General features: G+C 44.6%; 1 protein-coding gene across 2 annotated transcripts in view; it reads left to right on the top strand.

Annotated features, from left to right (window-relative positions):
• Window positions 1–21,835, top strand: part of LOC138285062 (zinc finger protein 485-like) — a 200,571-nt gene that overhangs the window by 134,337 nt on the left and 44,399 nt on the right. The window contains exon 6 of one of the 2 annotated variants that reach the window (XM_069224524.1): window positions 2,956–3,063. In XM_069224524.1, the coding sequence (XP_069080625.1) occupies window positions 2,956–3,063 (108 nt within the window). Of the gene's footprint in view, window positions 1–2,952; window positions 3,064–21,835 lie in introns of both variants that reach the window. The other variant, XM_069224523.1, reaches the window with a different exon arrangement.

The raw sequence follows: 21,835 nt of genomic DNA, 5'->3' as shown, positions 1-21,835 counted from the left end.
GTCACTCCTGTCTCTCAAAGGAACATAATTTACAGGTCGCAATAGTGTGATTAGGAAAGAATATCCCACTAATAAACCTGGGATGATGAGACAATTCAAGCAGTTTCTAACATGCAGTACTCCTTTTACTATTTATATATTAGAATGTCCTTGGCATCTGTGGTATTTAGGCAGTACAAAACATGGTGTGAAAAAACGTATTCTTGAACATATGCGTGCGATCACATCTAATGATTTACATTATCCTGTAGCCAGACATTTTCAAGATTTCCATAACTCTGACATTACTTTACTATCCTACTTTGGTACTGAACATGTGCCATCACACCACAGAGGTGGTAATAGAGAGTTAACTTTACGTAAGAAAGAATCCAAATATATTTTAGATTTAGAAACTAAGACACTGAGAGGATTGAACATTGGGGAAGAACTTAATACTCACCTGTTTGATGATTAATGAATTTATTAGAATATGAGGAATTACTGCAGAAATTATTTATATTGTGAGCAGCATTGTCTTTCTAATTAGTTTTTAGTCTAATTTATTTCACTTTGGTTATGTTTTCTCAAAATGGACGAGTCCGGATAGTTTTCTGATTCCGGATTTTATTTTTCACAGGGATATTGGTTACACAAAAACTGTGATAAGTTTCTTTCCATAATCCAATTATGATTTTGAATGGAGAAGGTGTCCTATGCAGAAAGAAAAAATATTGGCATTGTTCAGTATTTTAGGAGTATAGTATATGTAGAAAAGGGAGAGATAAATATATACATTATGTGTGAATTGAGTGAAATTTACGACTTAAATATTGGCTCTGGTGATACCATAAAAAAATGACATTTTCCTTAAAATCGATATATATTTTGTTTAGAGAAATGATCATTTTCTCGAAAAATGATTTGTCTTAAAATGATGTCTCTTAAAAATGATTCTTATTGGTATATGGAGCCATAGTCATACTTATATTTAATATCTTTATATTTATAATTATGTATATATTTATGTTTATGGTTACATTTATATTTATATGAATAATGTACAATCACATTTTTTATATATATTTATAATGCTTTTACTATCCAATAATTTTGTGGTAATCCAATGAAATAATAATTTATTATGTGGCTGTAGACATATACATTTGCATATTTATTTAATTGAACCAGCCCTCTTACATTACCTATTTTATATTATCAATACTGATCTCCCCCCTTTTTTCTGCTGGGATACTCATTCATTTATTTATTGATATGTACAAAAGAAAGAAAAAAAATAATAACTTAGTCCTGTTTTTATGGTGATGTTAAAATGGTATTTAAAGGGATGCATATGGGTTAAACTATACACGTGATCAAGGCTGCTTGTCAGCTGAAACGTGTTGTGTGTTGAATAAACACTTCTGCTTTTGAATTCCTGAGTGTGTGTTTTCTCTCTGGAGAGTTTGGATTTAATATATATATATATATATATATATATATATATATATATATATATATATATATATATATGCATACACACTTACCTTAAACATACTTACCTTTCGTTATAAAGGCATGCATGGTAAAGGCATATGCATTATAAAAACATGCATGGTAAAGGTATTGTGTGGTAATGTCTGTATTGTAAAGGCAGTTTCCCTTCTAAAATGCATAAAAGTTAGGGCAGTTTATACATGTTTTTTCTCAGTGTACATCTATGAAACCTAGTGACTGATACTTGTAACTTTTAGCAAACACGCATCTAATGAGCAGGTTGCAGGATCTTCTGGAGGAATGGTGAGATGTCCTTGAGGAGAAAATATCCTTCATGAATACAATTCTGACTTTATTATTCTCCTAGAATACTGATTCCAGTTGCCAACACTGAAAACAAGGTTACGCGTTGCCTAAATGTGCAACTATACTACACTGAATAAAATGGCTTCTAAGCCAACAAGAGCCATGAGCCTTAGCAGGTATAATTGTAGCTAAAGTTCACTCAGTTCAATAGGAAACAATATCCATAGCTAATTGTAAAATGTGTCAGGACCCACTGATATGCACTTAAATGTATTCACTGAAAATAATGGAGGTTAAAGTGGGGTTATACTTAAGAAAGGTAGTACATTTTTTACTTTCATTTAAAAAAACACCTTAAAAGTTCACTAAAAAAGAAAGATTAATTTGGAGTTTATACACAGATCTTCTAATATTAAAAAACGAATGCTCAAAAAACGAAACAGATCTAAATTGACCAGTTACACGTAACTGACATAAGTATAACTTGCACTGTTCTAAATTTTAGATTTCGTCAGTGATTTTCTATGTGTGATAAGCTGTGTATCACCAACAGCTCGGAGCGCTCACTGTCAGGCACCGCCGGGTCGGGGGTGCTGGCTGTCCACCGCAGCAGCCATGGGCCCGGACCTACCTCTTCAGATGCCACCGGCCCAGCACGCACCATTTACTGCAGCAGCCTAGTTGGGGTCAGGCACTTTCCTCAGCCTCGTCAGTGCAGCTCAGTTCTAGGCGTCCGTGCCTCCCTCTATCGCCTCACCCCGACCCCCCCAGCCCCTGTCACCAAGTCAGCGGGGCGGCAGGATTCTGTCAGATTCCTGTTGGCCACACCCCAGATTCAAATAAACTAATGGCCAAAGGGTGGTCTAGCAAAATCCACTAACTGCATATTGGAAGCAATAGGTTGTACTGTCAAGCCAAACCTAGGCATTCATGTGAAGAATAAGCTGGCAAATATAAAGGTCCTAGATAAAACTAGACTAACAGTTGTGGAGATATCACTAGTTACACACGCACCAGCTCTTTATAATTGATTCACTTCCTAATTATTGGTATTATCTAACTCTTTTCATATTACTCTTCTTTTATATGTGGATGGATATTAAATACTCAGTGTATAAACATAGTTTTCGAAGTAAAATTCTTTAAAAAAAAATGTTTTTATTTTCATAGCAGCACCTGAGAGTATGCCACCAGTTGCATCAATGGGCATTAATGAAGCGGGAGAAACATATCCAATTGACATCCAAGACTATCAGGGAGGTGAAAACTGTGCAAGTACAAGTGAGTATCTATATAGGTATCCTTCTAGGAAAGCCTTTGGGGACATTTGTAATAACTGTGGCTGAGTAATAAATGAAGAATGACTGTGTTACCAGTTTCTGTAGAAACCCTATGACTCAGTTTCTCTCAAGATTTCCGCTATGATCAGCATCTGGCTAGTAACATGCATTTGTCCGAGCACATGTAAAATTTAGTTAAGGTGAATAATGACACCCTGAGTGTTCCAGAACAGATCATATTGTAGGGAGGACACTTTAAAAAATATGCTGCTTCCCAGGTAAGAGATTGCAAGGTCAAGGCAGTGCACTGGGATTGAGTAAACAATCTTGGAAAAGACAACTTATGACTCCATGGCAGGTACACAGCAGGTGCTGGCAGGGCTTAGCATCTGTATATTTGTAATGTAGAAACTTAACTTGATACCACTATCAGAATCAGCAATAAGCATCAACTATTTGACATGTTGGATGGGGTGGTTTAAGATAATTTAGGTCCTGATGGATACATCTAACTGCAGATTTGTCACCTTATGAATATTTTCCAGGTATCCGACTGGATCCAGAAACTTTTCAGCAGTACCTCTGTGTGTTGGTAGGTGGCATTGTGCAGCTCCACGCTGCATAGTTCAGCTTTTGCCAGTTCTTTTCTTTTCTTAATATCCGACATGAATCCAGAGCTACCCTCATTTCTCTGATGAGACACATTTCCATCTAAAAATTCCGAATATACCAGTGTGCAAACAAAATGTGGCCTCCTAAGGCCACAGGATTCAAGCTCTAAGAGACTGTCACAAACAGAAGTCTGGTACAGATCCCTGTCTGGTATGCCTTTGGTGCTTGGGGTCAGAACACAACTCTAAGGCCTGTAGTAAACGCGTAAAGAAAGATTTCCTGACTGTGGTCCATCAACCAGGTCAAACACATGCAGCTTCTACTGCCTTTTAATAAGGCACTAGTGGAACTGTTTTCTAGGAACTTGGGCAAAGCATGCTCAAGGCCCCCTGTAAATGGCAAATTGTTCTTTGCCACTGCCCTGCTACAGGTGACCAATGTTTTCTGACACAAAAGCCTTACCTCAAACTTTAGTGGTGCAAGCGTCTATCAGTAGGATTAACCTGAATGCATTCCCTAGTACGCTGCCAGACTGGGACTCAAAACTCATTCAAACCTTCGGCAAGCACCTCCACCGGACTTGCTCTGCACTTGTCAGTGTCGGTTGTCTGCTAGGCCATCACACATGTACTTTGGGATTCAGTGGCCCAGGTTTTGCCTGCTGTACCTGAGGATCTTTTGGGCCTCTTTCAGGCCATTCAGGACATCCACGATGCAGCAAAGTTTGTGATACACTGTGAGCAGGATAATGCTGATTGCTTAAGCTAGCCAATAGGCACCAGTGCAGCACTTATGCGATATGACTGGATGCAGTCAACCAGCTTCTCCGGGGAGGTTCGATCTTCACTTAAGCACATGACATTCGACAGCTATTGCCTCATAAGCAGATTCAGACCTTGAGCGATTTAAAGATAGCAAGGACACAGCACTCTCCTTCTGCTTGTCTGTCCCAGTGAGACAGTTTCGCCAACAGTTTCTTTCTTTGGTGAATTCAGTAGGGGCTACCAATACTGTCAACACAAGCCTGCGCATACGCACCCAGCTCAGAAACCTTCCCAGCCATTCTGTGGCCAAGGCTGCTCATGCTAGAGATCACATGGACATTAAGGACAGTGTGCAGCCCAGTCCCATGTCCCTCTAGCTGCTGCGGCTACAAAAACACTTTAGTGAGTGCTTCCAGACACAGGGTTACCCTGTCTGAGGCAGTATCCGGCACTTTCTTCTAGGATTGCAAGCAATTACTTTGGACAAGTGAGTCCTGCAATTTGTCTGTCAGGCTATAAAGTGCCATTCTGCTGTACCTTCCACTACCCTCTGGATGGCTGACAGAGGACCACCTTTCCATATTGCAGTGGGAAGTGTAGGCCCTTGTGGCCAAGGGGGCCATAGAGAGCAGTATTGTAAGCAGACACTTGCTGTTACTCTCGCTACGTCCTGGTGCTGAAAAAGGACTGAGACCCTTCTCAGTTTTAGACCTTCAATCTCAATGACTTTCTGCGAAAGGACAGATTCCTGGCCCAGGTCTTGCCTGCCCTTGACCCTGGAGACTGAATAGTAGCATTGGACTTTCAGGACACTTACTTCCATTTCTCCGTCCTGCTGCCCCCAGATGTTATCTGCATTTCATGGTGGGGCAAGAATATTCACTCACATTGCTCCACTTCACAAGTGGCCTTCGGAGGTACACAAAAGTGATGTTGGTGGTCACAGCGCACCTTCAGAGGTCAATGGTCCCAGTCATCCCCTACGTCGATGACTGGCTGTTAAAAGCAAGTTTGACCCAGGCAGTCGTCACCCACCTCCAGGCTACAGCAAACCTCGTAACATTGTTGGGGCTAACTATCAATTTGTCGAAAACACACCTTACTCTTCAGAATCTCCAGTTCACCTGAGCCATTCTGGATATGGTACAGTTTCATGCCTTACCCCCAAAACAGATAGTCAAGGACATTCAGGCTATGACCCTGAAGTTTCAGTCTCTGTCCTGGATCACAGTGAGGATGGCATTGAGGATGTGGGCCTACTGGCCTCCTGTATCCCGTTGGTGAAGCATGCTAGATGGTATATGTGGGCTCTGCAGTGGGATCTAAAGTCCCAGTGGGAACAACGCCAAGGGAATCTCTCCAGTCAAGTCCAGATTTCAGAAGAGACTGCAAAAGATCTACAGTGGTGACTGATGTATCAGGATTGGGTCAGTGGCAGACCCCTCTCTTTATCCATTCAGAGGTCACAGTGGCGACAGATGCATCACATGTGTTTGGGAGGCCATTTGAGAGAGGTGGGAATCAGACATATCTGGTCTCTGATGGAGGCCAGGATCCGCATCAACCTGCTAGCCAGTCCCTTTGCATTGGAAACTTTCCGGCCCACCATCAAAGGGAGGCTAGTACAGGTGCTCACAATATGTGTTGTTGAAACAAGCAAGTTGGAGTCAGGACAGTGGCTGGATCACCAGGGGATTTTTCTGTTGGCTCACCACCTGGCGGGATATTTAAATGCCAAGGTGGACAAACTCAATCATTGATGCCTAGCAGATCGCTAGGTTTTCCAGATTTCAGTTTCCACTCTTGAAACCCGATTGAAACCAGACGATAAAAATTTGGAGAAATCAGTGGAAACATAACTGCTCATTTTTCACTTACCTCTACTAATGCATCTTTGACACTTGAAGTAGCCAAAGTATTCCAAGTGTTAGCAGTCCAACTGATATGGAGGAGAAAAACCTGTACGCCTCCATTCAAGTTTGAAATCTGTACCTCGTGTGCGATTCGGAAAGCAGGTTTTTTTTGTTTGTTTTTTGCAGGTGCTCACTGTAGGAGGCTGGCCTGGCTTGTAGTGGATACCAGAGGTACTTACACCTTGTGCCAGGTCCAGTTATCCCTTATTAGTGTAGAAGAGGTGTTTCTAGCAGCTTAGACTGATAGAAGGTAGCTATGGCAAAGCAGCTTAGGCTGAACTAGAAGACATGTAATGCTCCTACTATACAACTGGTGTCATATGCACAGTATCATAAGAAAACACAATACACAGAAGTACTAAAAATAAAGGTACTTTATTTTTATTACAAGATGCCAAAGGTATCTCAGTGAGTACCCTCAGTATGAGGATAAGATATATACACAAGATATATGTACACAAACCAAAATTATGCAAGTAATAGCAAGAAAAGTAATGCAAGCAGTGTACAATTACAGTAGATTGCAATAGGAGCACATAGGTATAGGGGCAACACAAACCATATACTCCAAAAGTGGAATGCGAACCACGAATGGACCCCAAACCTATGTGAGCTTGTAGAGGGTCACTTGGACTGTAAGAAAACAGTGAGGGTTAGAAAAATAGCCCACCCCAAGACCCTGAAAGGTAGGTGTAAAGTGCACCTACTACCCCCAGAGAGCACAGAAGTCGTGATAGGGGGATTCTGCAGGAAGAACCAGCAGTGCAACAACAGTGGATTTCCGGACCTGAGTACCTGTAAGACAAGGGGACCAAGTCCAATAGTCGCGACAGTGTCGAGAGTGGGCAGGAGCCCAGGAAATGCCAGCTGAGGGTGCAAGGAAGCTGCCACTGGTTGGAAGAAGCTTGGAGATCTGCAAGAAAGAAGAGAGCTAGGGACTTCTCCTTTGGAAGACGGATGTCCCACGTCGCGATGAAGCTTGCAGAGGTGTTCCCACGCACAAAGACCACAAACAAGCCTTGCTAGCTGCAAGGGTCCCGGTAAGGGTTTGTGGGTGCTGCTGTGGCCCAGGAGGGACCAGGATGTCGCCACTTGGAGGAGGAGACAGAGGGGGCGCCCAGCAACTCAGGGAGCCCTCACAGAAGCATGCAGCACCCGCAGAAGTACTTGAACAGGCACTTAGAAGAAAAGTGAACTGGAGTCCACCTGAAGTCACAAAAGGGAGTCCCACAACACTGGAGGACAACTCAGAAGGTTGTGCACTGCAGGTTAGAGTGTCAGAGACCCAGGCTTGGCTGTGCACAAAGATAATCCTGGAAGAGTGCACAGGAGCCGGAGCAGCTGCAAATCACGCAGTACCCAGCAATGCAGTCTAACGTGGGGATGCAAGGACTTACCTCCACCAAACTTGGACTGAAGAGTCACTGGACTGTGGGAGTCACGTGGACAGAGTTGCTGAGTTCCAGGGACCACGCTCTTCGTACTGAGAGGGGACCCAGAGGACCAGTGATGCAGTCTTTTGGTGCCTGCGGTTGCAGGGGGATGATTCTGTCGACCCACGGGAGATTTCTTCAGAGCTCCTGGTGCAGAGAGGAGGTAGGCTACCCCCAGAGCATGCACCACCTGGAAACAGTCGAGAAAGTCAGCAGGATGAAGCGATACAAGGTTGCTAGTAGTCGTCTTGCTACTTTGTTGCGGTTTTGCAGGCGTCCTGAGCAGTCCGCGATCGATCCTTTGGCAGAAGGTGAAGAGGGAGATGCTGAGGAACTCTGATGAGCTCTTGCATTCGTTATCTGGTGAGATCCCCAACGCAGGGACCCTAAATTGCCAGAAAAGGAGGTTTGGCTACCTAGGAAGGAGGATTGGCTTCCAAGAGAGGTAAGAGCCTATCAGAAGGAGCCTCTGACGTCACCTGCTGGCACTGGCCACTCAGAGCAGTCCAGTGTGCCACAGACACCTCTGTTTCCAAGATGGCAGAGGTCTGGGCCACACTGGAGGAGCTCTGGGCACCTCCCCTGGGAGGTGCAGATCAGGGGAGTGGTCACTCCCCTTTCCTTTGTCCAGTTTCACGCCAGAGCAGGGCCGGGGGATCCCTGAACCGGTGTAGAATGGCTTATGGAGAGATGGGAACCATCTGTACCCATCAAAGCATTTCCAGAGGCTGGGGGAGGCTACTCCTCCCCAGCCTTCACACCTATTTCCAAAGGGAGAGGGTGTTACGCCGCTCTCACAGAGGAAGTCCTTTGTTCTCCCTTCCTGGGCCAGGGCTGCCTGGACCCCAGGAGGGCAGAAACCTGTCTGAGTGGTTGGCAGCAGCTGCAGTGGAGACCCCGGAAAGGCAGTTTGGCAGCACCCGGGTTCTGTGCTAGAGACCCGGGGGATCATGGACTTGTCCCCCCAATGCCAGAATGGCATTGAGGTGACAATTCCATGATCTTAGACATGTTACGTGGCCATGTTCGGAGTTACCATTGTGACGCTGTACATAGGTAGTGACCTATGTACAGTGCACGTGTGTAATGGTGTCCCCGCACTCACAAAGTCTGGGGAATTTGCCCTGAATGATGTGCGGGGGACCTTGGCTAGTGCCAGGGTGCCCACACACTAAGGGGGTTATTCTAACTTTGGAGGAGTGTTAATCCGTCCCAAAAGTGACGGTAAAGTGACGGATATACCACCAGCCGTATTACGAGTTCCATAGGATATAATGGACTCGTAATACGGCTGGTGGTAAATCCGTCACTTTTGGGACGGATTAACACCTCCTCCAAAGTTAGAATAACCCCCTAAGTAACTTTGCACCCAACCTTCACCAGGTGAAGGTTAGACATACAGGTGACTTACTTAAGTGCAGTGGTAAATGGCTGTGAAATAACGTGGACGGTATTTCACGCAGGCTGCAATGGCAGGCCTGTGTAAGAATTGTCAGAGCTCCCTATGGGTGGCAAAAGAATTGCTGGAGCCCATAGGGATCTCCTGGAACCCCAATACCCTGGGTACCTCAGTACCATATACTAGGGAATTATATGGGTGTACCAGTATGCCAATGTGAATTGGTGAATTTAGTCACTAGCCTGTTAGTGACAAATTTGGAAAGCAGAGAGAGCATAACCACTGAGATTCTGGTTAGCAGAGCCTCAGTGAGACAGTTAGGCATCACACAGGGAACACATACAGGGCACATACTTATGAGCACTGGGGCCCTGCCTGGCAGAGTCCCAGTGACACATAGACTAAAACAACATATATACAGTGAAATATGGGGGTAACATGCCAGGCAAGATGGTACTTTCCTACACTCACATTTTGAAAATACTTTATAAGAACAACAAAAGAAAATCCTTGTTTTGCAGCCTTAAGTTCCTTTAGGAGCTGAGGGTTTTACTTCTACTGATAAGGAAGGAGATGTACATTTCGAGATATTTTGCTGAGCTTTTCCTGCTTCTAAACCCAGCATCCGAACTCTCCTAGTTAGTAGCGAGGTTCCATATTCTCAGACTCCAATCTAAAGCCTGGATTCTATTAACTACTCAAGAGTTAATAGAATCCAGGCTTTAGATTGGATTTCCCAATTTTTATCTCCTAGTGCCTTGTTAATGGCAGCTGGCATCCTCTCTAGGACACCAAACTGAGGCACAGTTTGACAAATACTGAACGAAGATGGGGAGACATAAAGAAGGGAAGAGAGAGCGTGAGAGGAAGAGAGGGAAAAGAGACAAAAAAGGGAGCCAGGGTGCTCAAGAAAGAAAGAAAGGAATATTGGTTGCGGTATAGAAGAGAAAACGTGATTGAGGTGAGGAGAGGTTTGTGAAAAAGAAGGCAGAGGGAGGAGCAACAATTAGAAATGGAAGAATACATGCTAGAGTATGGGAAACTGAATATATGCCATAATTCCTACAAAAGTATTTCCACTGTCATACGCGTACATTCAAAGCTGTTACAGGGCCATCATTGCAGTACCTTATAGAATGGCATTTGTGGCAGGTGCTGTACACCGCAATCGAACGTAAGAAACAACCATTCCACAGACATGGGATGTGTCCCGCACTGGCCTCATGTTGCCTGTTACCATTACCTAAGTTATGACTGTGTATCTCAGGAATGGAGTCCTATTGACAATTTTGGCTTACATTGTTTTTGCTGTATTTGGCTGTCCTCTATCACACTGCTGTTAATTATATGTGCTGTTCTACATTTTCCTGTCTGAAAGTGGTTGATGGCAATATAGAAAGCATACACAGTGAAGAATTGTATACAACAAAATATGATTTCTGGGGCTTCAATGAAGTGAGACCTGCTTTGTAAAAGGAAGAATAAACAAGCAATGCAAAAGTATTTTCCCGTTTTACTTACTCTTTTAGAGACCAGCATCACAAAAACATAACAAAGCCTAAATACACATTCATTTACGGCTAGGAAACATGAACACTAGGCAAGTCAGTGTGGAAATTGTAAGTGGCACTGTGGGCAAAGAACCACCTGCTTGAGACACGTTAAAGGGTAAGGTCAATCAAGCACTTGAAGTAGGAGAAAAGTTCAATTACTCAAGGCCTAAAGCACTGCTTCACCATCTGAGCTGTATCTGCCCCATTATAGGAGGTTCTGTTCTGCTGAGATTTATTTATTATGCATTTATGCCCCTTGGACCTTTGTATCTGTCCTACTGAGAACTTTGAGTACCACTCTTCCAGGGGTGTGGAATTTATTAAAATATCTACTTGTCCATGGGACAGGTTGCTTGGCAGAAGTTCTTCCAGGGTTGGGGAAAAAAGTGGTTGGAGGGAAAGTGAATTTGTAAACGCTCAATATATTTTCACATGCATGTTTGCTTGTGCTAAAATTCAGTTCACAAATATTTCCTGGGAGTACAATTTCCTGGTCTACTTCTGTAAGTTCTTGTTAATTCACAAAAGCTACTTATTCAAAGACGTATACCATGGATGCTCTTTTGTGACTTTCTTTAAAAATTGGGTCCCTAATTAGGTGTGGCGTTAACAGAGACATATTGGGCCTAATATATGGAATGTTAGCGCCACCTTTACGTCATTTTTGACGCAACAGCGGCGCAAACGTACAAAATATAATTATATATTTTTTTACGTTTGCTCTGCTTTTGCATCAAAAATATTGTGGCCCTTTGTCTTTATCAAACTTCTATTCCTCTATCACCTGGCTTTACTGTGAGTGATCGCACTCTGCTCCTCCACAAGGAGCATATTGGCACACAAAGTAGTTTTGTTCAGTGTTGGGAACTACTGTGACCATCAGTCACGTAACACAACTGGAAGGAGCTCCCCTGCAGAGAACATGGAGGTCCTCCCTCCAGACTCACTCAGGACGGAGGGGGGCTGCGGGCCTTTTCTTATGCCACTGGTGGCAATGTGTGCTTTTTGAGACCAAATGTTTTTTTTCGTTTTGCCAGTGTTTGTTACATTGGTGCAGGACTGGCATCTCCCACAACAATAAAGTGGTACAAAACCATGTCAATACAAGACACTCATTGACGAATCCAAAAGACTTTAAAAAAATGTTGGATCGGTTGGCTTTGCCATGCTTGTTTATTTTCATGCTTCCCATGATCTTGTTGAAAATGTCTACACTGATTTTCCTTTAGGAATATTTTGGGGAAATACTAGCATGCATCAATACATTTGACTAAATGACGCTTCAAAGAAATATCACCTAAACTTTCATAGTAGTGAAATGTTTTTTTCCTACTTGATTTTTTTAAAACATTTAGTTTAAAAGCAAAGAATCATCACTCTTGCTTATAAGCTTCTACAAACATTTGCATCTAACCAGAGAGCATTCTGGGAGCATTATACTTAACCCCATATTGTCAAACTTTTCAAAACGTCTTCATAATTTTTCTTTTTTTTTTTTACTGGCACCATTGTCAGTAGTGCAGTGTGACCTTAAAACGTTTATTTCAGCACTCACTCTAATAATGAAAGCGTTTCATTAATGAACCATCAATACAGTTCCAACAGCATTAAGATATATACACTCATATTACCTCAACTGCAGACAGTTCCCTTTTCTGTAAACTGGCAGCGAAAGGGTTTTTGCTGCAGGGGGTTGGGCCTACTTGTCCCAAGGACAAAATAAACATGAAAACTTGTTGCCCTTGACCCCAAACAATATGTCCCGATGTGAGCAATAGGAATTCCACATCCCTGCTCTTCCATTACAGTTACAGTAATCCTACTAAGGAAGAGTCATTACCATTCCTTTTTAGAGAAAGATAAATGCTCCAATGTGTACTGCGACTGCACTGCACAGGGACAGAACTCTGTGAGTGAGTCAGCAGCACCACAGGTAGAACAAAAGGTTGAATCACCTATAGACCTAAGCCCCACCCCTCTGCCCCAGTGTATCAAAACATCTAGAGCTCCTCTATTTCAGCCATCCTAGTAGAAAGTGAATTAGAGATATCTGATTTTCAGAGAGCACACCATGAAATTGTAACTTTGTATGGGCTGTACTTGCTCCCACCCTCCCAGCTGAAACGTTCATCATGGGAAACCCATTGGCAAAGATCTTAATACGTGGCCTACAGTCCGTGAGATTGGGGGGGGGGGTGAGCTTCAGATTTTCCGACAGTCGGGCTGCCATATAATGCTTAAATATGTTAAGCGACAAGCAGGGTGCATGAGAGAGTTGTAAGGAGAAGTGGAAAGGGAGAGGGTGCGGATTGGTAGGAGCACTGAGAGAAAATACAATATTTTGTAAAATAACCTACATTTTTTGGAAGACTTTCAAAAGAGAGAGTGTGCGTATATCTGGTGAAACCAGACAGACATCTTACCATACCCAACTGAGAGCACCTGTACCCAACTATTTATCAGAAAGTACATTCATTAGGGGAATGCAACACCCCATACACCCCCAAGACTATGCCCCTGCCTACAGTTCACAGAACAACCTCTGCAAAAAAAAAGCAGTAGTCAATTGAATTATTTCACATAAAATACAAATGACCTACTTGTTAAATGCAGTGATCTAGAACTGACCCAAGGCTCTCTGGCACTTCATAACAGCAAAGATGTTTTGAAACTTTTGCAAGTCTCCAAATGTCTGGGGCAGTGCAAAGTACTAAATTCATCAAATACCTCACGCTGCTTTGGGTCCTTCAAGGGATATTCCTTGAGAATGGAATATAGAGTTAATAGCTGCAATGCAGCTCTTAATATACATGAATTTTATATCTATAGGAGTCAAGAATGAGAGTTTGAAGTTATAATTATACATTTTTACTTATAATTTTTAATCTTGTGTCTTAGTCAAATAATTTGTTACAGAACATTGCATACAGTGTGTCCTGAGATCTATCCCTATTATACCATTCTAACATTTCGGTCTAGTCAGTAAAAGATATTAGTACTCATGAAGAATACAGGAACAGGCCTGATAGAAATAGTATAGCCAGCTGAACAGTAAGTCTAAGAATGATATTTCTCTAAAGAAATCAAAATGGTAAATCTCTGCGCTATCTTCCTTTCTCATTCAACTACACAGTCTATCAGCTCAATAGACTCTGCTTTCCTCTCACTAAAGCCCTTGCTAGAAGTCAGAAGCTCAGCCGTTCCTCTTCTTTTCCTAGGCCACTTTTTATAACATGTTGAAGAAAGTAAAATTTTTCAATACATTGTAAACATGTATGTGAACTGAAGATTCTTAGTTGATGTAACTTTCCACAAAGAACGGTTCAGAAATGTTTTCTTTGATGATAAATTTGCAATATGTACACACATTCACACACACCTTGCTTTCTGAAACCACAATACTTATGTGAGTTTATTAGACTGTTTACTCTAGTCATATCATTTTCACATATTTCCACCGTATATGCCTGTTCATAAAGATTAAAATGTATAGATTACGTTAGTTAATTCATGAATTCCAACGCAGGTCAGTAAGATAAATGTAAGATAGGCCATGCAAAGGTTAAGACAGAAACATTTATGTCATGTTGATTTTTGAAGAATGTGTTAACATTAGCAATTGAGCAAGTCAAGCAACATAGGTGATGCAAAGTTTAAAATGAATGCACGTTACCAGGAGGCAGTTTTGGTTAAGTCTATTTTACACTTATTCAGTTTAATAAGTATATTGATTTTTATATATCTGATTGATACATTTGAATTTCCCAGGCATTACACTGGATCTGGAAGATTTTTGCTTGCGCAGTACCACTGCATCAAGTAAGTGGTGTTGATCAGCTCTGAACGGTGCCAATGGCGGCGTCTGCGACAGAAGTGATGTTGCGGTCACCTATATAGCAGCCACCGCGTTGCGCTGACTTCAGTTCTTTTTTTTCGAGCCAGTTAGCACTGATCTGAAGAAGAGGTATCCCTCTGTCGTTTTTTTGACAGGCTTTTTTGACGTTTTGTTATTTTTCTAGGTTTACCTCGTAATGTGTCGAGGATGTCTTCAAGGAAGACCAGTTTTAAAACTTGTGCATCTGTCACAGCATCATGTCTATTATGGACCCCCATTTGGTCTGTTTGTGGTGCATTGACAATGACTTCAAGTTGTGCTCGGACTGCCAGGGTTGGCACCAAAGGCTTTGAGGGAGCAGTACCTGAAGCTGCTAGCTGCCCTGCTGGGAATGCTGCGTTGCACAACTTTTAGAAGGTCTTGGTTGAGAGGAAGGTCGCGGTAGAGCTCCAGGAGCCCCAAGTCCTCTTTGTCCCACACCAAGTCAGCTGGACAGTCGGGTGTGAGGAACTGGGACATGCCAGTGGACTGGATACCTCTCCAGATACTAGTTTGCTTTCTCTCCTTACTAGGCTATGGAGGAGGAAGCATCATATACTGTGGTGAAAAGGACGGCTGAAGTCTTGGACTTCGAACTACCCTCAGTGGCAATCAAGACGAACATCTTGAAGGAAGTGCTTCAGCCCAGTGCTTCCCCATATGAACCCCTGCTCCCTTTTAGCAAAGCACTTACTGATGTCTTCCTGGGAACTTGGTCCAAGCCGTGCATATGGGCTCCTAGGAAGAGGACAATTGCCCGCTGCCATCACCCCGCCTCAGAGGCCTCATCGCTGCTCATCCAACACCCCACACTCGAAAGCTTTGTTGTCCAAGCCTCTACCCTCCATGGCGCATTCCCTGCTGCTCCCCCAGACAGGGAATCCAAAAGACTGGATACCTTAAGCAAGAAAATGTTTTCTTCCAACAGCCTTGCATTGCGGTCGGTGAACACAGCATGCTTATTTAGCCGCTACTCCCACACATTGTGGGACACAGTTCTGCAGGTTCTGCCACAGATCCCGGAGGAGGCCCGGGCTGCTCTAGCCCAAGCTGTCAAGTACGGGAAAGATGCAGTCAAGTTCACCATTCGGTGTGGTTTAGACATGACTGACTCGCTGGGCAGAGCATTTTCATTTTCAGTTGCGCTTTGACGTTGCACCTGTCTGATAACTTCTGGCATTTTGGTGGATGTCCAGGCTAATCTCATGGGCATACTCTTCGATGGCACATGTCTCTTTGGAGAGAAGACAGACTCGAAACTGGAGCGCTTTAAGGAATTATGGGCTATGGGCTATGGCCAAGTCCTTGGGCCTCTCAGTTGCACCATGTCCCCAGTCTGCCTTTCGCCCCTTTTGAGGATATGGCACTGTCAGCCCTATGTCAGCCACTGTCCTGCGCAAGCTCCCCAGGCTACGCGTGGGTGTGGTGCATACCATACCCATGGGCGTGGTGCATACCATACCCAAGTGACGGGTAGCCATAAGTCTGCTACAACCACCAACTCCTCAGCATGTACAGCCCTCCTAATCTTATCCTACAAGATCATGGGCCTCCAGTTGGTGGCAGAATCCTCCGTTATTTCCACCACTGGCAGTCCACAACAGCCATAGAGAGGATTCCAATATCGGAAGTAGGCAGTGTAGGAGGCTGGCCTGGTTGACCTTATACCAGGTCCAGTTATCCCTTATCAGTTAAATGTAGGCAGTGTTCTAGCACCTTAGGTTGTCTAGAGGTAGCTGTAGCAGAGCAGCCTAGGCTGAACTAGGAAACATTCAAAGCTCCCGCAATACCACTATAGTTACCCAATAAAAGACAATACTCAGTGTTAACGAAAATAAAGGTACTTTATTTTAATGGCACAAGGCCAAAAATATCTTAGAGGCAATACTCCTTCTGGAGGTAAGTATTATACACAATATATACACCAGTAACCAAAAAAGTAAACAGTCATAGAATATTGCAAACAGTAGAAAATAAAATGGATTGCAATGGGCCTAGGGGCAACACAAACCATATACTAAAATAGTGGAATGCAAATGTCGAATTTCCCCCCTAGGCAAGTGTAGTCTGTAGAGGGGCGCTGGAAGTGTAGAAAAAAACCAAAGGTCAAGAAAGCAGGAGTAAAGTACAGCAAGTTTCCTCAGGACACACTACAAGTTATAAAGGATTGTGCAAGACCCAAGCAAGACTGCAAGCAACAAACAATGGGTTCCTGGACCTGAAGACCTGTGGAGAGAGGAGACCAAGTCCAGAAGTCGAAGAAGAGTCCACGAAGGACAGCAGCCCCTGCCAACCTAGAAGAAGGTGCAGAAGTGGATTCTCCGGTCAGAAGAAAAGTACAGAAGAGCACCAAAGAAGATGGCTGTGGGTTCCTGCGTGGTGCAGGAGATGTCCCACGTTGAGTTGTTGAATGCAGGCTGTTTGCGTCGCTCGATTCAGCCAACAAGCCTTGGTTCAAGCAAGTGCACGGTTTGCATCAAAAAGGAGCTGCATGGACCCCGGAGGGACCTAGGGTCTCAACTCGGACTGAGGAGACAGAGGGGGCTCTCAGCACTTCAAAGAGCCCTCAGAAGACCAGGCAGCACCCTCGGGAGTCCCAGAACACAGGGACAAAGAAGATGCAAAGTGCAGTCGTCGCAGCACTACTCTGGAAGGTCCCACACCGCCGGAGAACAAAGTAGGGAGCTGTGCGTCACAGGATGGAGTGCTGGAGACCTGGGCTACGCTGTGCACGAAGGATTCTTGGAAGAAGTACACAGAAGCTTAAGGAGGTGCAGAAGAGGTGGTGCACAGAGGTACTGTTCAGCACGGGGAGGCAAGCTCTTACCTCCACCAAATTTGGACAACTGGAAGACAGGCAGTCCTCCGAGCGTGCACACCTTGGAAACTGTTGCAAATGCTGGCTGGAGCTGAAGTTATAGGTCACAGGAGTCGTCCTGGATACTTTGTTGCAGTTACAGCGGTTCCTGAAGCAGTCTGCGGTTAATCCGACTGTCAGAAGCTGAAGCAGAGGAGTTCTGGAGGAATCTTGCAAACCAAATCTGAGGAAACACCCAGAGGAGAGACCCTAAATAGCCCTGAGAGGGGGATTGGCTACCTATCCAGGTATGCACCTTTCAGGAGGGGTCTCTGACGTCACCTGCTGGCACTGGCCACTCAGAGGTCTCCAGAAGGTCCCCACACCTTGGAATCCAAGATGGCTAGGGACACTCTGAAGGAGCTCTGGGCACCACCCCTGGGGTGTTGATGGACAAGGGAGTGGTCAGTCTCCTTTCCTTTGTCCAGCTTTGCGCCAGAGCAGGGACTGGGAGTCCTGGAACCGGTGTAGACTTGATTATGCATTGAGGACACCGTTTGTGCCCATCAGAGCATTTCCAGAGGCTCTGGGTGGATACTCCTCCCATGTCTGTAACACCTATTTCCAATGAGAGAGGGTGTAACACCCCTCTCCTTAAGGAAATGCATTGTTCTGCCTTCCTGTGATTGAGCTGCTCCATCCCCAGGAGGGCAGAAACCTGTCTGTGAGATAGCAGCAGCTGGGGCTGCAGTGGAAACCTCAGAGAGCTGGTTTGGCAGTACTGGGGGTACATGGTGGAGACGCCAGGGTGCATGGGATTGCCCCCAAAAATACCAGATTTGGATTGGGGGGGGGGTCAATTCCATGATCTTAGACACCTCACATGGCCATATTCGGAGTTACCATTGTGGAGCTACATATATGTATTGACGTATACGTAGTGCACGCTTATAATGGTGTCCCCGCACTCACAAAGTCCGGGGAACTGGCCCTGGACAACATGGGGGCACCTTTGCTAGTGTAAGGGTGCCCTCACACACAGTAACTTTGCACCTAGCCGTCAGTAAATGAAGGTTAAACAAATAGGTGACTTATAAGTTACCTTAGTTGAGTGAAAAAGGCTGTGAAATAGTGTGTGTACTATTTCATTCAGGCTGCAGTGGCAGTCCTGAAGAAAGGTTTGTATGAGCTCCTTATGGGTGGCAAAAGAAATGCTGCAGCCCATAAGGATCTTAAGGAACCCCAATGCCCTGGGTACCTAGCTACTATATACTAGGGACTTATAAGGGGGGTCCAGTGTTCCAATAAGAATTGGAATATGGAGTCTCTAAACAGTAGTGACAAATTTGGTATGTGAGAGAACATAAGCACTGGAGTTCTGGTTAGCAGAACTTCAGTGACACAGTTAAGCATAGTGACAACACACATAGGCCACAAACTATGAGCCCTGGGGTCCTGGCTAGCAGGCTATGGCAGACCACTCCATTCGTTGGGGTTCACTATAAACATGCTGAACTCACACCTGACTCCCTCTCAGACACACACTTTCATCAGAGCTGTTCTGAACACAGTGCAGTTTTGGGCTTATCCTCGCGAGGATAGGATATTCAGGCCATGATACAGATGTTTCAGCCTCTATCCTGGATTTCTATGAGAATGACTCTGAGGCTGCCTAGCCTCATGGCCTCCTGCACCCTGCTTGTGATACATGCCAGGTAGCATATGCAGCTCTGCAGTGGGACCTGAAGTTCCAGTGGGCGCAGCATCAGGGTACTCTCTCCGACATGGTCCAGATCTCGGAGGGAACTTAAAAGGATCTGCAGTTGTGGCTAGTGAACCGCAATTGGGTGAGAGGCAGACCCTTCTCCCTTCCCCAACAGATGTGTCACTCCTGGGATTGGGCAGCTATCTGGGAGAGGTGGAGATCAGAGAACTCTGGTCTCCAGCAGAATCTGGACTCCACATCATCTTGTTGGTGCTCAGAGCGATCTGACTGTCATTAAAGGTCCTTCTACCCTCTATGAAAGGAAAGCTTGTGCAGGTGTTCACAAACAACACCACCGCCATGTGGTACTGCAACAAACAGGATGGGATGGGGTTGTGGACACTGTCAAGAGGCCCTTTGTCTCTGGACATGACTGGAACAGCAGGGCATATCTCTGGTGGTTCAACATCTGGGAGGTTGTCTGAATGCCAGAGCGGACGAACTCAGCTGCAGATGCCTAGCGGATCATGAGTGGCGTCTCTATCCGGTGGTGATGCAAGGGCTCTTTCAACAGTGGGGAGAGCCTTGGTTAGATCTGTTCTCCTCCAAAGAAAACACGTCAGCAATTTTGTACATTTGAGTTTCCAAGGCAGCAATCGCTCAAACGCTTTTCGTCTTGAGAATTCAGGCCTCCTGTACTCCTTTCTGCCCATACCACTCCTGCTTAGAATTCTCAAGATGATCAGGAACAACCGGACCCAAGTAATCCTTGTGGCTCCGGACTGGGCATAGAGAGTCTGGTATCTCGAACTTCTGCACTTGAGCATCTATCCTCCGATCAGGCTGCCCCTTCTGGAGGATCTTCAGTCACAGCAGCAGGGGAGGGTTTTGCACCCAAGCCTGTCCACTCTCTGCCTTCTTGCGTGGAGATCGAGAAGCGACAGTTGACAGCTTTCGACCTTCTCCAGAAGTCTGTAATGTCATTCTGGCAGCCGTATGTCCCTCTGCCAAGACTGTGCATGCCAATGGAAGAAATTTATAATAGATAGAACAGGGATATCTTTCGACCCTCTTTCTGCTTCTCTTTCTTATGTCCTTCTTTTTATTCTCAAACTTGCCAAGCAGGGCTCTGCTTTGGGTACGTTCAAGGGTTACCTTTCTGCTATGTCCAAACTGGGGTGGCATGGTGACCAAAACAATGATGGATTTAACCCAAATCTGTAACTGGAGGTGAGTGTTTGAAAAGTTTCAGCACTCCATCTATCATCCTTTTGTGTTGCCAAAGTGTGCTTCCTTTGAGCCATTGCACAGTTGTCCCTTTTGGCTGCTCATGATCAAAACAGCTTTTCCCCTGGCAATAATTTACCTGGAGGGTGAGTGAGCTGCATGCTTTGTCATTCAAGCCTCTCTTTGTCTTGATGCGGCTCTGTTCACAAATCGCCTTGCGGCGGTCTGATGTTTTTTTTCTCCGTTTTTTTCTTTCCCTTAATGTATGCTCCTGATGGTTCATGTAACACCAGTTGTAAATTGTACTTTTTGCTGACTTTCCTCTGTATCGGTTGGCTTTTGAGCCTTGCTCTTTTCGGGTTCTGTATCAATAACTGCAAAAATAAAATAATTATTTTAAAAAAGCCTCTCTATTTGTCTTTTTTTTCCAGACAAACTGGTGCTTCACACTAGGGCCTCTTTCCTCCCGAAACTGGTGACACCATTTAGTGAGGGCCAATCTGTCACCTTGCCCACTTTCTTTGCTTCTCTACATCCCTCCAAAGAAGAGGAGCGACTTCATCATCTAAACTCATAAAGAGCAGTGTCATTCTACCTTGACCACACAAAAGTGTTCAGGGTGGATGACCAACCTTTCATGGGCTATGTTGAGGCTAAGAAAAGTTGGGTGGTGCGGAAGTGATGGGTTGTTCTCTGTCTCAAATTCTGCTATGGAGTGACCAAGAAGCAACCCCGCTGGGCTTGCGGGCTCATTCCACCAGAGCCGCGACCACTGCTTTAGCACGTGGAGTCACAGACCTGGACATCTGCCAGGCAGCAACATTGGCATCCCTGCACATGTTTACCAAGCACTACTTCCTGGACAGTCAGGTCCACAGGGATGGGGATATCGCCCGTTCAGTCCTTCAGGACTTCCTAGTTTGGAAAATTTGTCCTCAGCTCACTGCCGGGGACAATATTGCCTTGGTATCCATTCAAAAGGAAGGAATCTTCGGCAAGATATCCCTCTCAGATGAACAAGTTAGTTACCTCTGGTAAGACATTATCTTGTAGAGACATTATCTAGCCGCAGATTTCTTACCAACTCATTCATCCTTCCTGCTCTGCAAACAAATTTCTAGGGCTGAGGAACCTTCCTTTCCGGGCCCTAGTTTGGACACACCAGTGTCGGTGCACTTCATGGCTCTGTGCTCCTGGTGTGGAAAAGTAACTGTCGTCAGAACGCCGAGGTGGTGCCTATATAGGTGGCCGCAATGTCAATTTTGGCACAGACCGCAACGATGACAACACACCTAACAATCGATGCCGCCTACCGGTGTGCGGGGGTATTGCTCATGCAAAAATCTTCTGGATCCAGTTTCACCCCTGGAAAATTCAAAGATAAGGAATCTGCAGCTAGATATTGTCTCTACCAGTTAATTTGTTGCCAATGGTAAGTGACTTGTTCTTTAATTAAAGCTTTTGCATGTCTTATGAAAATGGTAAGGAAGTGAACA

The sequence above is a fragment of the Pleurodeles waltl genome, chromosome 3_1, assembly GCF_031143425.1.
Source record: "Pleurodeles waltl isolate 20211129_DDA chromosome 3_1, aPleWal1.hap1.20221129, whole genome shotgun sequence".
NCBI classification, from domain to species: domain Eukaryota; kingdom Metazoa; phylum Chordata; class Amphibia; order Caudata; family Salamandridae; genus Pleurodeles; species Pleurodeles waltl.
Note: the sequence above shows the minus strand (reverse complement) of the source record. Positions and strands in the feature narration are given on the sequence as shown.